This window comes from Carassius gibelio, chromosome B12 (assembly GCF_023724105.1).
Source record: "Carassius gibelio isolate Cgi1373 ecotype wild population from Czech Republic chromosome B12, carGib1.2-hapl.c, whole genome shotgun sequence".
NCBI lineage: Eukaryota > Metazoa > Chordata > Actinopteri > Cypriniformes > Cyprinidae > Carassius > Carassius gibelio.
Window position 1 is genome coordinate 8,811,215 of NC_068407.1, and position 16,569 is coordinate 8,827,783.

The 16,569-nt window shown below is 38.5% G+C and overlaps 1 protein-coding gene across 1 annotated transcript in view; it reads left to right on the forward strand.

Annotated features, from left to right (window-relative positions):
* The first annotated feature begins 43 nt into the window (after positions 1 to 43).
* The window catches only part of myo1d (myosin 1D), a 113,340-nt gene continuing 96,814 nt past the window's right edge, over positions 44 to 16,569 (forward strand). The window contains exons 1-2 of the mRNA XM_052571563.1: positions 44 to 527; positions 15,106 to 15,314. Coding sequence (XP_052427523.1) covers positions 433 to 527; positions 15,106 to 15,314 — 304 coding nt within the window. The 5' untranslated portion in view covers positions 44 to 432. The remainder of the gene's footprint in view (positions 528 to 15,105; positions 15,315 to 16,569) is intronic.

Here is a 16,569-nt window from a genome sequence, read left to right on the forward strand (position 1 = left end):
AGGTAAGCTTTAGCTCGCGCCCTCGGGGGGAGGGGCTTACGCGAGAATGAAGCCACAGTGTGTTTAGGCGAGACGAGTGAAGCTCGTGGAAAAAAGGCTGAGAGGCGCGACTGTTCGATGTAGCGGACTATCGCTCAAACACCGGGAGCCTGTTGTGTGAAGTTTTCAGGCGACCAAAGAGTGTGTGGCTTTAGGCATTTCAGTCTTTGAAAAGACGACAACAACTTATAGTTAACAAACAATGCGTGTTTATATATTCCTTTACTGATAACATGAAAAGAAGCCGACGAATATTGCGTTAGTCAAATGTAAACAAATTCATGGACATGCATTATCCCTGCTGTTTGCTGTTGTCGAATTGACTTGTGTATTCGTGGGATATTCAACAGTTAGCTTTACATTTTTTGCCTCTTATATTACTAACGCGTTAATATGGCAGAACACGAAAGTTTGGAGTTCGGAAAGGCGGACTTCGTTCTTCTGGACAATGTCTCTTTGGACGAGTTTATGGCAAACCTCAAACTCAGGTAAGATATTTCACCTAACGTTACTGGGATCCCTCTGGCCATGTGCTTTGATACGGGAAAGCTATCATAAATAATGGTACTTGTATTCTGTATTTTTTTTTAATTCGAATCTAAATTGTTAAAAAGAAGAATAATAAAACAAAAAGACTACACACGCACTCAGATCATTAGGTGATGCAAGTTCGTGTTACACCTACAGTAGTTACATAGTGGTTACGTTTCTGAACTGAGCTCATACTGTGAGCTATTAACTAACAATAGGCTACAAATCTGAATCATCATCATTGCATAATGCTTTATTAGCTAGTAGGATCTACTATGGTCAGATGGAGGAGATATTCAAAACATCTTGCAAAACATTAGTAATTGACTTATATTTTAGGTAGTGCGTAATACATCTGGAGTAAACTAGCCTTACATTTTTTTTTCAGGTCAAGGGAACAATGAATTACACATCTCATTTCAATATTAAAGGAATTCATGGAATTTTTGTGTTTGCTATGTCTATTGTAGCTTTATATAACTGGCTGCACCTGCTGAGCCAGAGTACTGTATGTCAGGCTCAGAGGTGTGTTGACCATGGATGCACTCCCCTCTGATAGGCCTTATTGTTCAAACAAGTTTACAGTGGATATCCTGCTATTGTGTTTTTTGTTTTGGTTATGTGGATCAGTTTTCCTCATCAGCAGACTGTAAAAAAAAAACTTGATGGCTCTAATAAGATTGAGGTGAATGTAGTTTAATTCAGAACTTTTTGTTAAAGAGGTCAGATGATGCTTTTTTTTTAAAGATAATTATTTTGTGTATTTGGTATAAAATAATATATTGAAATGCTTTAATGTTAAAAGAAAACATTATTTTTCAAATACTGTACATTATTGTAGGTCCTCTATGCCCCACCTCTAAGTCCCTCCTTCCGACAAGCACAGTCTGCTCTGATTGGCCAACAGACCCAGTGCATTGTGATTGGCCGAACACCACAAGCACTAGTCAGAACTGTAATGCCCCTTTCCATAATCGTGAGCTTAATCTTTTAAAATAAATGTAAAGACAGTAAATGATTGTTGTTAGTTTTACCATCAGTTCGAGCTCGAAAAGGGAAGAGAGTGGTGTGACAGAGACAGTGATGAAACTCCTATGTGTTTGCAGGACACAAGCATTGAACGGTTAAGACGTCTGACTCCACTGTGTGACCCGGCTCTCTCTCTCTCGCTATCGCACACGCACTCACACACACGCAATGTGCAAAACTCCGCATTTGAACATTCAATAGCAAATACTTAAACTAATAACAAAACATACAGTAGCTGATTCAGAAGCACCAGATTGTCGTAGCTAAGTCAGAATTACCTTTTCTCTTAGGTTCATGAAACAGTCGTCCATAAAATGCGTTGCTGTTCTATTGTAAGTAATCTTAAAGATTTCTAAATGCATCTACTTTCGGAAGGACACACAGCATCTCCCTGACATGGCTGCTTCATGTCTAAATGCAGTTAATGAAACCCCACCTTCTTTCTTTGCATGAACATTTGGGCGGCATTACGCAAATATTTCCACATAGTGACATAGATATGTGGGGGCGTGTTTGAATGAGACGTTTTAGGGGGGCGTGATAGTCTTTACTTGATAAAGAACATCTCTTTGGATTTGAGACTTTAGTCTTTGCAACTTTACAGATCTTCTTCATGCACCAAGAGCTTGTAACACTCTGAAGAGAAAGGCAACATTGAAATCACATCATATGACCCCTTTAATGGTTGATGTTACAATGCCATAAAATCAATTATATGCATCTCTGTTTGGCAACTTAACTAGTGACCTACATGTGGATGTCTCACTAGGACACTAAATTATTGTTCTGGGGATATTACAAGTAGTGTTTCCAGTTAATCGAGGGAGATGTTTTTGGATAAACTATGAATAATAAAGATTCATCCTTCAGAAATCGCCCTACAGTAATATAGTGATTTGATGCTCAAGAAGTGTTTCTTGTTATCAATGTTGAAAATAGTTGTACTGTTTAATATTTATTTTTAGAAATCATAATACTATTTTCCAGGATTATTTGATAGATAAAAATAACAGAATTTATTTGAAATGTAAATCTTTTGTAATATTATAAATGTATTTGCTGTAATTTAACGTGGGCTTGCAGAATATCATTAATTTCTTAAAACTTTTTTTTTTTAAATCACCCAAACCATCAGTAGTGTATCTGATATATACATAATTATGAATAAATTTTTTAAACACCATGTGGATGCAGATAAACAACTTTCACATTAATTAACAACAGGAGATGCTTGCTTACTGGTTCCAGTGACTCAAAAAGCACAGGGTGTCTCTTTTTCCCACCTCTTAGCCATGGCCTGATTTTCTTCCTGGCTGGGACATGAAGTGTGCAGTTTGTTATTTGCAGAGGGTGTGACCAGGCCAACTTCCTGCTTCTTCAGTCTCCACATCTGTGTCTGGGGCTTCAGCTGGAAGAGCTGATGCCAGATCACATCCTGTGCCCCGTGGAGTGATAAAGAAGAGTGCTGTTGAACTGGAAATCACTTTTTAAACGATGCCTTTTTTAAGGCTGTTTGCTTTGAATTCAGGAAGACCATATGTGATGTCAAAGCAAAACTTTGGTTGAACTCATTTGGATAATGTGTATGTTTTATTCAGTAAAATAAGCTGTGCGTACAGTCAGCTTGGGTTTGCTCTTCCAAAGAAGTTCCTAAATATAACAAAATTGAAATGCAGCCTTTCTACGCAAAGCTATTTCAGAATGTGTAACCAAGAGATTTTAAGCAAGTTTGTTTAGTTGTGAGGGTTAATCTCTTACAGTGAGGTGTAAGAGTTAAACAAGTGTTGGGACTGCTGACACATGCTGTACATTGTAGCATGATTTGATCTCTGCCCATGTCTATGTTTACGCAACGTCATTTTTTGAGCAAGAGTTTTTGTGGGCATTCTGAAATAACAGCTTAATTTGATGTGCGCTGAGGGCTTGACTTTATATGGCAGTGTTGTTTTGTCTGCCCCTAGGATCTTGGGGAATTTTTTGGCAATCCTCTGCACATTTCCAAAAACAATTACAAGTGCTGCCCGAGACCATGTTCCAAATTCTTCCAGACACTGGCTCTGATACCGCAGATGAAATAGCTGATAGTTAGTATGCCGTGGCAGAGCCTTCCAGCTTTCATGTGTCATTCAGACAAAAGTCAAGTCTAAAGTCTTCAACAAACTAGTAATTTTCATAGTTTGAACTTGCGGTACTGTATACTTTATGTATGGTTTAATCTTTCCTTGATAGTCTTGATGTTTTCACTCCGCTTAGATGAGTTTAACTTTTGACTCTTGTATAGTGGCTAGAAGTAACAGAAAGAATTGGCTCAGGAAGAGCGTATTGGCAACTTATGAGGCCTTCCTATTGATATTTTCCTGTACTAGAGATGTAACCTTTGACCCACACAGCTCTTTAAGCCACTAGCAGCTAGTGTAATGGGTTTGATTGTGTTGGGTGTTTTAAAATTGAGAAATTATTATATATTGTATCTTGCAGTGGTTCTTAACTTGTTGTGCGTCATGCTGGTCACAGAGAGCAGGGAGAGAAACAATGCTGAATGCAAATAATAAAATGCAGCTTACCATATAATCATGCATATTTTAGGTGGTAGAATATATTAGGCTTATACCTTTGAAAGAGAGGAGAGGAGAACACCCTCATGTTTTGTGTGTATATATATTACACGCTACGATTTCACTAGTTCACGCTTACATATAATTAGCTGAGGTATGGTATGCGTATTTGGCGTGCTGTCCGGGGAAGGGCTCCGAGCTCGGGAATTGCCCGAAGCTAGAGTACCCCCCCTTCCCCGTATATTGTAAAGTGAACTTGAAGTGAGGAGATGGGGTGGAGGAGGGATGCTGATAAACCGTCAATGGATAGAGGTAAGTCAGCGATATTTATACTGTGGGATTGATTACTTGATTGTGGTCCACCTGTGATGATTAGGCTAAGTATCTGACGCGCTCCTCCCGAATCTTCATAGATAATTACATTTAAACATTTGTGTTCAGAACCATTTTTTTATGTCTTTGAAAGAAGTCACTTATGCACACAAAGGTATAATGAAACAGTCAGTTTTCTTTTCAGCAGCCGTTACTCCAGTCTTCAGGGTTACAATCCATTTTCAAAATACTTCTGTGATGATTTTGTGCTCAGGTAAAATTTCTTATTATTATCAGTGTGGAAATCAGTAGTGATTCTTAATATTAGAGCACGACCAATGTTTTTTGGGGGGCTGATACCGATATTTGGGAGTAAAAAAAAAAGGCTGATATCGATATATTGGTCAATATTCTTTTTGTATATTATAGTACAGAACCAGTCAAAGTTTGGACACTTTCCCATTCCTGTGTATACATTATATACATAAATAGAATACATATATATATAAACAAAATTGTTTGCAATGATCACTCAGATGTGGTGATCAAACACTTATAATGACGTAACAGAGTAATTGAGGCAGGGCATTTAACAATAAACGTTATTATCCAAAATGGGTCTGACATCAGTGCACTGAACAGTCAAGTTGAAGTTTATTCGACTTTAATTTAATTAAATTCAATTCCATTCAACTTTATTCCGTTGAAGTTTATTTCACCTCGGAACATTCATTCACAGATTTGCACTGTCTTCATACACAGACGAAATTTACTAGAGAATACTGAGATAATATGCCTCTGTAAATAAATACAATATAAATTCACATCTCACACACTTTAATGCCCTTTGAATGTAACTTGAAGGTTCCCTTGGAACTGGAATCATCATGTGAAGTCCACGTTTCAGGGCATTTACGGTTGAATAAGACAACGCTTGAATGCTGCCTGAACAAGAGACCTCCTTACTGAAGTGAAAGTGTTGACTGGTGTCACTTTCTCGCAAAATTGCTGGTGGATCTCCACTAAATTTGGGGGATCCCTTCAGCTTGAGGATCCCTGTCGAACACCACTCTCTGCACGTCGGTAGCCCCTGGGATAGCTATATTGGTCGGCGCCGATCCCCCTAATTTGGCTTTTTTTCATATACTGGAATGAGGGAATTTTTTTAGCAGAAGGCTGTAAATCTGTCATTTCCTCACAGCAGAATCAGCCAGATAATAACTGCAAATAGGGGTCTAAGGTTAGGTTTAAAGAACACTAAAAGAAACTGTGTAAATTAAATTGAGCCCATATGTTTGTTACTGTTCCATATGTAGCCTACAGTATGGTGCCACTGGACAAATAGCCTACAAACTGGAGACAAATATAAACTCAGGCAAGAAAATGAATTCTGGCCTAGGTCCTTCTTTGAATGAAATTAACTTTTTATAAGTCCTCATGGGGAATATCTCAAAGACACCATTTGTTATAGTGGTGTTTAAATTTGATCTTCCTGCCATAGTTATATCTTGAGGATTTCAGTTCTGTGAACCTGTTGGCCAAATAAGCCTTAGCTTCTCCCATATCAACAGTATAAAGCTCACTTGTTGCCTTAACAGCAGGGCCACGTGGAGTCCAGCTGTGACACATGGCAACCCGATTCCCATCCTGCACAGCGAACTGCACAGAGATCAGAGTCCTCTCAGAGCTCAAGTGCACTGTGCAGAGCCAGAAACAAGGTTTTATTTCCCGATCCTGTAAGGATAGATGGAGCAGCAGAGATAGGATTTGGCCTGTAAGGAAGAATGATGCATCTTTTTATGGTCTGTGCCTTATGTGTATATTTAGGTACTTTGACCAGCGCTGCTTATTTTTAAAGGTCCACAGTGTGAGAGATGAACAGATGAAGAAAGAATGTCACTGGAAAAATACTTTCCATGTAAATGTTACAAGCCCAAGGGATTTATCCTGTGATTCTATAATAGATCTTGAGCGAATGCATGGTACCTCTTGTCCTGCTTTGAGGTTCATGCATGCTTGCACCTATATGTATTCTTGTGTGCTCAGATCTTTTTATATTTGTATTAATAAAAACACAGACAGTACTCAGTAGATGGGATTTTTACCTTTTCACTTACAAAAATCATATTGATATGCAGCTATATATACAAGTACAGCCTCTGTCTACTTGAATAGTACAATAAAAATATCCTGTTTACCAGAATTATCATGCAATATGTCAAATCAGCAAAAATTGCCAATGCAATTTTTGAATATTATGAGTCATCCCATTTTCAACTTCTTGAATTTGTGAAACTACTGAATTATTTTATTTTATTTTATTTCATTTTATTTTGGTAATTTATTTTGGGTTCAGCTCTATCCCTGTTGTTTTGGAGGCTTGTTTCCTGTTTTATTTTAGAATAAGATCTCAGATCTTATCTCTTCTAATCATTTCCCTACTGAACCTTGTTATATCCTAAGAATATGAAAAATTAAAATGTGGTGAAAACACCCTCAGGCTCACCTTCTGTTTTAAAAAAAAAAAAAAATTATTGGAACAGATTTGGGGAAATTTAGCATGACTTGCTCACCAGTGACTCCTCTGCACTGAATGGATGCCTTCAGAAAGGAGAGTCCAACAGTTAATAAAAAAAATCACAGAGTAAATAACAAGAAATCCAGAAATGAAAAGCTGTGTATTTGTAATAAATCCATCTTTAAAATGTTTGAACTTTCTTAACATTGTGACCTGCTAAAATACGAGTTCTCTATCTATAATATTGCTTGAAGGGAAATTCAAACGCCTTTAAAATAGACTTGTTTCTTGCAAACCCACAGCTATTTGCTTCACATGATGTTAATTCTTGTGGATTACTGTGATTAGTTTATCAGCTGTTTGAATTTTAATTCCAACTGCACTCCGATATGTCCCTCAAAAGACTGCTTTAAAGTTTGATGGCTTCAAAAATCAGCCTGATTTTCTCTTACTCTCAGTCTCCAGCAAAGAAAAGGGCCTGTCTGCCCTCAAGAATTTCCATACAACCCCCTGTAATCTGAAACATATCACCGGCCCTACATAAACAAGGCTGTTGCTTTTTTGGCCTTTTTTCCCTCAAAATAAGCTTCAAGCTCCACAGACGTCTCATTTGTGGACTGTGTGCCTTGGCTGGCGGTCACTGATACCACTAAGCATGTTAGAGGAGCTCTCTCACTCACATTCACTGGGTTTAGGGTTTATAGCCTTGATATATTTTACAGTCTTGACTGATCCCTCACCCTCTTCATAACCCCTTTCTGTCTTATGCTTACAACAGGCTACATCCTAGCCCCAATTTCATTAGTCTGTTTTTCATTGGTGACATAAGCGACTTCTAAATAATTCCCAAATTTTGTATTCACCACTGCTGGAAACCCATTTCCTCCATCTCCAACCGATGATGTGGTTTGATTACATTACAAAGACACATTAATGAGATTATATGTAATCTGTTCTAGCTAATATCATTTAGATCAATGATGGATGTGTTACATATTTCAATGCACTTTTTCTCTAGTGGTTCAGGACATTTTCAACCAGGTCTGTCCTGCTGTGTCTGTGGAACCCTGTTACAGCCAGGTGTCAGTAACATTCATATTAATTTCCACTCTGCTTCTCCCTTTCCTTTAGTTTTCAGCCAATTACCACATAACTGTACTTTCTCTCTTTCTTGTCTCATGTCTGTTTTTGTAATTTCCATCCCTGCCCTCTTTTTACCCTGATGGAGAGCGCTTCTTGAAATAGCTTGCTGAGTAATGTCTGACTCCGTTTGGCCGGTCAGATCTTTTTGTCTGCTTTTTTCTTCTCGAGTTGGCCGTCATCTCATCTGCTACTGCTCAGTGACATCATATTGGGATCAGAACCAAAGCTCAGATGAGTTGGAGATTGGCTCAAGGCCATGTCTAGTCACTTTACCGTTGACCTCTGAAATGCAGTCATCAAAACACGCCTCCTTTTCCCCTTATTTTTTTTCCCTCATCCTGACGGGAGAACAAAAAGTGTTTTTTATCTCAGGGAGACAATGAAGGGAGTGGGCCAAAATAACAAAAACTTCAGCATGTTGTTGTGCTTTGACATTTACACCTGGCTCTCATTTCCCGAGTAGTCAGTACAAAGTTATACATTTAAGACATGGCTTGAATTTAGCAAAGTGAAGTATGTTTGTAAAGGAGGTTAGCTTGACAGTTGAGTCAAATTGAGTCCAGTGGGCATGAAAAGCTCTTCATATGACTAAATTTTCAATAACAATATATATATATGTGTGCGTGTGTTTTGTGTGTGTGTTAAGCTTTAAAAGATTGTCATCAGTACAGAAGCAGCTGGTGTTTAACAGCAAACAAATGTACAAGTTGCACGAAACTGATTTAAAATGTGGGAGAAGATTTGTTGTGGTGGGGGTGACATTAAGCTTCCAAGATTAAATGAACAGGTCAGATGAAAGGCAGCTGTGTCATATAGAATAAGGGCTACAGTATATTGAATATTTAATAGTGCATGATAATTTCCTTTACTATTGCATTTATATTACCTTTGATGTCATCTTATTCTCTCTTGAAGTCTTTTAAAACAACAATTAAATGCAAGTCTAAAAATTAATAGTGTATTCATCTTTAATTCTTTATATTGTGATACCCAAATTAATTTTGATGATGTCCAACATTTCAAACCAAACTCTCCTCAAATTATTGTGCTTTGAGTTTATTGCTCTGTATTCTTTCTTAGTATGTTTCGACAATTGTCTCTTTATTTATCCTAAAGAATTTTAGGCTTAACTGAGATCTCCAAAATTCTTCTGGGCTGAACTGTCTCTGCATGATAGATAGTCCAGAGGACAGGTCTTACCCTGCATGCTCTGTGTTAAGCTGTGGACTGAGTAACACTGATTGCTTGGTGGTAAATTGTATGCAGGGATAAGCAGGGATCAGGGACAGATTATCCTTTCATTGCTGTAGTTGTGAATATACAGGCTTTGATTTGCTATCTAGGAGTTGGACCATCTTATAAGTCAGTGCCTTAGTGTGCTGGCCTTGCATGTTGATATTCCTGTGTTGCATCTTTGTGTTTTACTTCATCTATTTGTCTGTAATCCTCCGTTTCTCTTTTATTTATCCTGTGCTGCTGTCCAGTTAATTTTCACTCCTCTCAGTTTTTTACTCTTACTCTTACTTGCAACTAGTCCGAGGGAATTTACAGGCTACACCCCACCCCGGTCAACCACAAGCAAATAACCGCAAGAGACCCACCCAAACAAGCCTGAAACCAGTAGTTATCCTCAGCCTGGCAAGGGATCTCTTTCTAAAAATGGTATCAAGCTCTTATTGTCTGGGATTCAGATGACCCTAGTGTTTTAAAGGTTGGTCTTTATGTGGTAAAGGGTGTAGCTCTGCCTGCATACTCTTTAACTTGCTTGAATAAGTAACATTTTGTAAAAGTATTTAAGAGGTATGGAGTAATTAAAGAAATAGTTGGCCCAGAAATAATTTTCATCATCTACTCATTTGGGTACAAAACAACATTTGCCACCATTGACATTCATTGAAAAAAATAAGCACTGAAACATTTTTATTGCATTTTAACTATACATGGACATGGACATTACATAAGTTATCTTTTATATTAACATATTTATTACGATTTCTTTCAGCCAAAGTCCTATATTTGGTTCATATATATTTTTCCATTTTAAAGAAATAAGCTGTTTCGCTTGAAGAATACATATATTCATAAAAACATACTCCATCTTTTTTAACTTGATTTCCTTAGGATATAAACTAATTAAAAAGATTAAAGGCGACAGTGGTACCACCCTCGATTTCCCCAGTAGTATCTATACTACTGCGTTTGACCCTGCACCCGTTACACTCTGTATATGGCGCTGATTGATGCACACACCTGTGGGGAACTATTAGGTTCTGCTGTCTATATTCATTATCACAACCCTATTTGTAAGATTAACAAAAGATTATAACATTTATGGTGTGTGATCTGAGTTATTTTAAACCTACATTCAGGATTTTAATAGTCCAACTGGACTGAGCTCATCTCCATTCTTTGTCTAATTCTTCAATTAAGCTTTCGACTTCGGGGAGTGAGAAATGGAAAAGCGGGGTATATGATCCTGTGTTTACCGATTCCTCTTTCTTGATCTTCTGTCTCACTCAATCACAAGCTTTTTGTTTCCTGTGAACTTCATCCGAAAGTGAAAAAGTGAAAGTGACATGACATACAGCCAAGTATGGTGACCCATACTCAGAATTCGTGCTCTGCATTTAACCTATCCAAAGTGCACACACACAGCAGTGAACACACACACACACCATGAACACACCTGGAGCAGTGGGCAGCCATTTATGCTGTTGCACCCGGGGAGCAGTTGGGGGTTCAGTGCCTTGTTCAAGGGCACCTCTTGCCAGCCCGACACTTAAACCCACAACCTTAGGGTTAGGAGTCAAACTCTCTAACCACTAACCACTGTTCTTGGTGGTGTATTGGAATCCTGTCTTGTGTTCCGAACATCCTTATTTCATTGTGGGCCCACTCTATGTGCGCGCTCTATAACTAACGATGTGCCTGATTCCATTTCCAATATTTTTGGAATCTAGGCCTCTAAAAATGCACACATGTCATTTCCTCCTTTTTTTTTTCCCGGTAAACCCACCAGCTTCAGATTGTTCTGTCTATTTCTGTTTTCCATGTCGTTAAACTTTTCTGTCAGTTCTTTAACTTGTTATTCAAGGGAATTCGCACATGCGCTGAGTTCAATGATTTCATCTTCTGCTCCAGATATGCATTCCTCATATTCCTTCGTGCATTCCTTTATCTCTTTGATCGATGACATCAAGTTTACTCGTAACTTGTTTGTCCATTTCTTTAATGGCTTGTAACACTTCTGCATTGCTGGGGTTCAACTCTGTCACTGTAGTAGATTCGCTGTCGTCATCATTCTCTATATTAGGGATGTCAAACCCAGTTCCTGGAGGGCTGGAGCCCTGCAGAGTTTTGTTCCAACACCGCTCCAACACTCATACCATGTAGTTTTTAAATAAGCCTGAAGGACTTGATTAGCTGGTTATTAGAGGTGTGTTTAATTAGGGTTGAATCTAAACTCTGCAGGGCTCTGGCCCTCCAGGAATTGAGTTGAATTGAGTTATCTTTTAGTTCGTCTGCGTAGTCAGAACCCTACGACATCTCTTCATTCAGAAAGTTCTGTTCTACTTTCGTGCATTAAATAACAAAGGATGTATCAACGTTTTAAGCTTAACTCTCGTCTTTTCCGTACCACTCCATAACCGGAAGTCACAAAGACTGAAACTTACTGATCTTCTTCCATGTGCCACGGAAGAAAGAAAGTCATATAACATTTAGGTGAATGAATGATAACATGATTTTAATTTTTGAGTGAAATATTCCTTCAGTGAATCTGATTTATTCCTCTGAATACAAACAATGCTAGGTACACCTAGCATTATAAGAATAAATGACCGGACAAAAGTGGTGATGCTTTAACATGTGGAGTAGATCCAGCTGTTAGAGGAAGTGGCTGTTGCTGTCTGACACACATCCTTAATCTTTATGCAGCAGCATCCCCTCCCTAGGCCTTCTGGGAAAGAAGGGATGACAGAGCCTCAGCCACTACTCCCCTTCCCAGATCTCTCTGCTCACTCCCAGGAAAAGCTCTAAAATCCTGGATCCCACCGTAAAGCCCTTCTCTTTCAAAGCCCTTCATATTTGTCTCTTCACGTTGGACCTGCCCATTCAGGGATTTCCATGAAACTTTTTCAAAGTCAAGCCACAAATTAATTTTTTAGGGGAAATCTGATAGATTTGGTAAATATGGTTATTTTAGAGCTTTGTAGCTGCTTCTAGATTTCTGAAAGAGCAGATTCAGTGTGGGCTTCTTATCAGATGTTGATAATCTGATCACAGAGGCAGATGGGAGATGGGAGATGACGATTCTGTGTTTTCCCACACACACACCCCACGACATCCTGGGATTCTGTTACACACATAATAGATTTCTGTGGGCAGCTGTTCTCTGGTATAGGGCGAACTTAAAGGGTTAAGAGTTAGATGAAAGTGAAATGTGATGGAGTCAGCTAGATTTGCTGACATGTTCTGAGATCTCAGTGGATTTCTGAACGGGCGAGTCGTGATCAGAGGATAGATGGTGGATTCAGTGGCGTGTGCCATTAGCTGTAACATTAATGAAAGCGATCACAAGAATATGTTTTGGCTATGACTTTGATAGAGGGCTTAATGACAGACTGTGATGTCACATTACTTGTTTCCGAAAATTACAAATCATACCAATGTTTATGCTGAAATGGCACTTTTGTGAGGGAACACATTGACTAGTGAAGGGGGGTGGGGCCAAATGGTTATAACGAAAGACAAAAGCATGGCATGAGTGAGCCTTTCCTAAAATTTGATTTTGTGTTTACAAATACTGTAAAATGCACATTAACATTTTTTTTTTCATTCAGCAAGGATGCTTTCAACTGGGAAAGTAACCATAAGGACTTTGAAATTACAAAAATTTATATTTAGAATAATCCCAGATCCCATGTTTTCATTGATATAATTTCTTGCCTTCTAAACACTGAATGATGACTCCTATAATAGCCTCTTTGAAAAATGTAGATTTTGTGGCTTCTCTTTCATTCATGGTCACGTCATTTGATAACTCATGTAATGTGGAAAGTTTGTCCTTGATCTTTACAGATAAAAAATTCATTGCATTATGAAAACAAACATCCTATAACTTTCAGAACTCAAATTCCTTTTAAAGAACAGTAGAGGATGGAAAATTCTTGTGAAAAGCTGTATTATGTCTACGTTGGTACAACATTTTAATTGGGACTTATGATGTAAAAATTGATTATTTATTTTTTTAACCTTGCTATTTTAAATTCTCTATATATTGAAAAATAAGACAATAGTTATTTATCAAAATGTTTCCTCTATCATTGTCATTAGTTGACATTGTGCTCCCTGAGGGGCTGATGTGGGTGAGTAGAGCCAGCCTGCTGTGTTGGGGTGTGGAGGCCTGGCCTGTGCTCCTCACACACAGACCTCACATTGATAGAAGAACAATGGTGCGGGTACACCGCAGCATCCTACTCCACTGGCTGGCACAAAAGAGTCTTTTCATGCAGGCTGCTCCAGGGCTGGCCTGACAGCCTGTTGCCACCAAAGGCACAAGCATCACTATCATGCCACCCTGCTTGCCAGTCATCCCTTGACATCACAACTGATATATAGCAGCACACATTCTATGTTGAATCTGTTTGACTGAACTAAAACTTTTGTTACATTTACTTACTAGGACCGTTCACCCACAAATCAATTTCCAAGACTTTCAAGTTGTTCCCAACTCAGTAGTCTTTAAAACATTTGTAATAGTTTTGGAAGTTTTTGGTAGAAGTCTCGTTTACCAAAACTGTGTGTTTAATCAAAATGCGGTAAAACAGCAATACTTTGACATTAGTCAAATTAGTTTATTATTTTAAAATGTAATTTATTTGGCAAAGCGGCATTTTCAGCAGCCATTAATCCAATCTTCAGTGTCACATGATCATTCAGAAATCATTCTCATATGCTGATTAGTGCTTAAGAAACAATTCTTCAGTGTTGCTTAATATTTTTGGGGACACCATTAAACATAGTATAAAAGTACACACATCAATTTCACAATTGGATCTGATTAAATCTGTTTTGAATACACGTCACATTGTGTCCATGGTGTTTTCTTCTGGTTTAAAGTATCGCTGCTAATTCTGTGAATCCCAGATGTTATTTGTGAATAGACCTGGGGGACTTGAGTCCTGTGTCTGTGACTTGTTTATGTGAATGTTGTTGTATGGTACATTTCTGCTCTGTGGGGCGTAAGTAAGGCACTCCCTGAGGACTGTAGCAGTTCTTAATACGACAGTCTTAACTGTTCCACATGTTTAATTAATTAAATGGAATCCTGAAAATAAAAAGACCAAGATCCATTGAGAGCTTCAGTGCCACACTATAATATAGTTCAGTATGAGACTATGAGGTCATGCCTCTAACTTCTAAGCACACTGACTGGGGCAGGATGGAGCGGAGGGAGGCTTGGCAAACCCGCAGGTTGAGAAGAAAGGGTTCCTTATTCTAGGCATGACCCAGGTCTGCTCGGAAGAACAAGGAAGTGAGGTTCCCCTGAGGATGGAGCTCAGAACAACAAGCTTTTTCAAAGTAGGGTGAACTTCAGTGTGACCAAGAAGTTGGGTATGGAGATATAGTAGTCATTGGTTTGTCTGAATGACTAGTCAACACCTTTACTATGCTGGTTCAGGACTAACAAGCCCAAAAATTCATGTTAGTCACTTCAGCAGGATTTATTATTGTGTAAGCAGATTATACAGCTCATGAAACAGGACCTAAGCTATCCCGTGCTTTTTACTTGGTTTTGATTCATAACAGATATAATTCATTAAGCTGCCCTTTCTTTACATAAAGCTCTGAAATCTAATTATACAAGCCACACTGACCTCAAACCAAACAGAGCTGTTAGAATCATGGTTAAATAAATATTCTACAGTATGCATGAATGTGAATACAGCAAATGATGTGCTCGTCTTTCTGCTGCAGGTTTGAAAAGGGTCGTATCTACAGCTACATCGGAGAAGTGGTGGTTTCAGTTAACCCTTACCGTGCCATGAACATTTACGGACGGGACACCATCGAGCAGTACAAAGGAAGAGAGCTGTATGAGCGACCGCCACATCTATTCGCCATCGCTGATGCTGCATACAAAGCCATGAAGAGGAGGAACAAAGACACTTGCATTGTTATTTCAGGTAGATTATGACAATGAGCACATGGCTGAATCTGTGAAGCAGCCACTAAAGTAATATTACATTTTTAGGAGAAAAATGCATTACTTCATCCTCAAATAATATTAAAAACAGCCTGTTGTCTTCTTTCTATTCGATTAAATAACAGACTTACTGGAATACAGGCTTTCGGGGTCTTCTTGTGGGGCCGCAGTATGACTGGGAATGATGTGATTAGATCTGTGGTCAGATGAGAATAGCTCGGCACTGACGTGGTGTGTGGTTTCCCAGTCACAGAGGACTGCTTGAGCAGGAGCTCACAATAGATTTCAGTGCATGAGGAAATTGTTTTCTCAAGACATGCCCATTGTGTGAAAAAGATCAACAACAATATGGTTGTTTCACAATTTCTACAAAAATCTCTCTTTGAGACATTGTTTGTTTTCCGTCTGGGATGCTGTGGAACTATTCTGAGGTGGGGCACATAGCTCAAGGGAAATAATCTGGTGACCACTCAGATGTTGCCTCTATAAGAAAACATTGATTATTATCCAGTGAGTGACCACAGGTGGTGACTGCACGGCAAAAATATTTGGTATGTGTGGTGCCACCTTGTGGCTAAAAGAGGAACATGTTTTTTTGTGTGAAGTATGATAAAGAGAGAAGATCATTTTGTGGCTTTGTTTAACCAATAAATTCCAGGAATGCTTCTGTGTGGTTTTATAATACTATCAGATAAGATAAATAGGTTAGGGTCTTACCAAAAAAATGAAGTGAAAGCTTTGGATTTTTTTTGTTTGTTTCCTTTTCTCCCTAGCCTTGCTCTTAGCCCCAGGGGAATGTTAAATGTATATGTGATACTTACAATAATTAGGGGCCAAGCCCAAAGGGCTGTAGCCCCTATTGTATCTGTATGTTTTATTATTATTATTATTAGGGGCCAAGCCCAGAGGGCTGTAGCCCCTATTGTATCTGTACGTTTTATTATTATTATTATTATTTTCGTCCAATGGGAGTCTATGGCAGCCCTATGAAGGGAACATGGGAAAATGATGAAATTTGGCACACTTGTAGAGATGACCATTATTAGTGATCTGACCAACTTTGGGGTCTCTAGGCCCAACTCTATAGCGCCACCAGCAGTCCAAAAATTCAACATTCAAACGTTAATAACTCTTGAACCACTTATTCTATTAAAATAAAACTTAGTACATCTATTTTGTCTCTTCATGGAGATTCCATTCCATACCTTACATTAAGACTCCACCCATTACAGTAG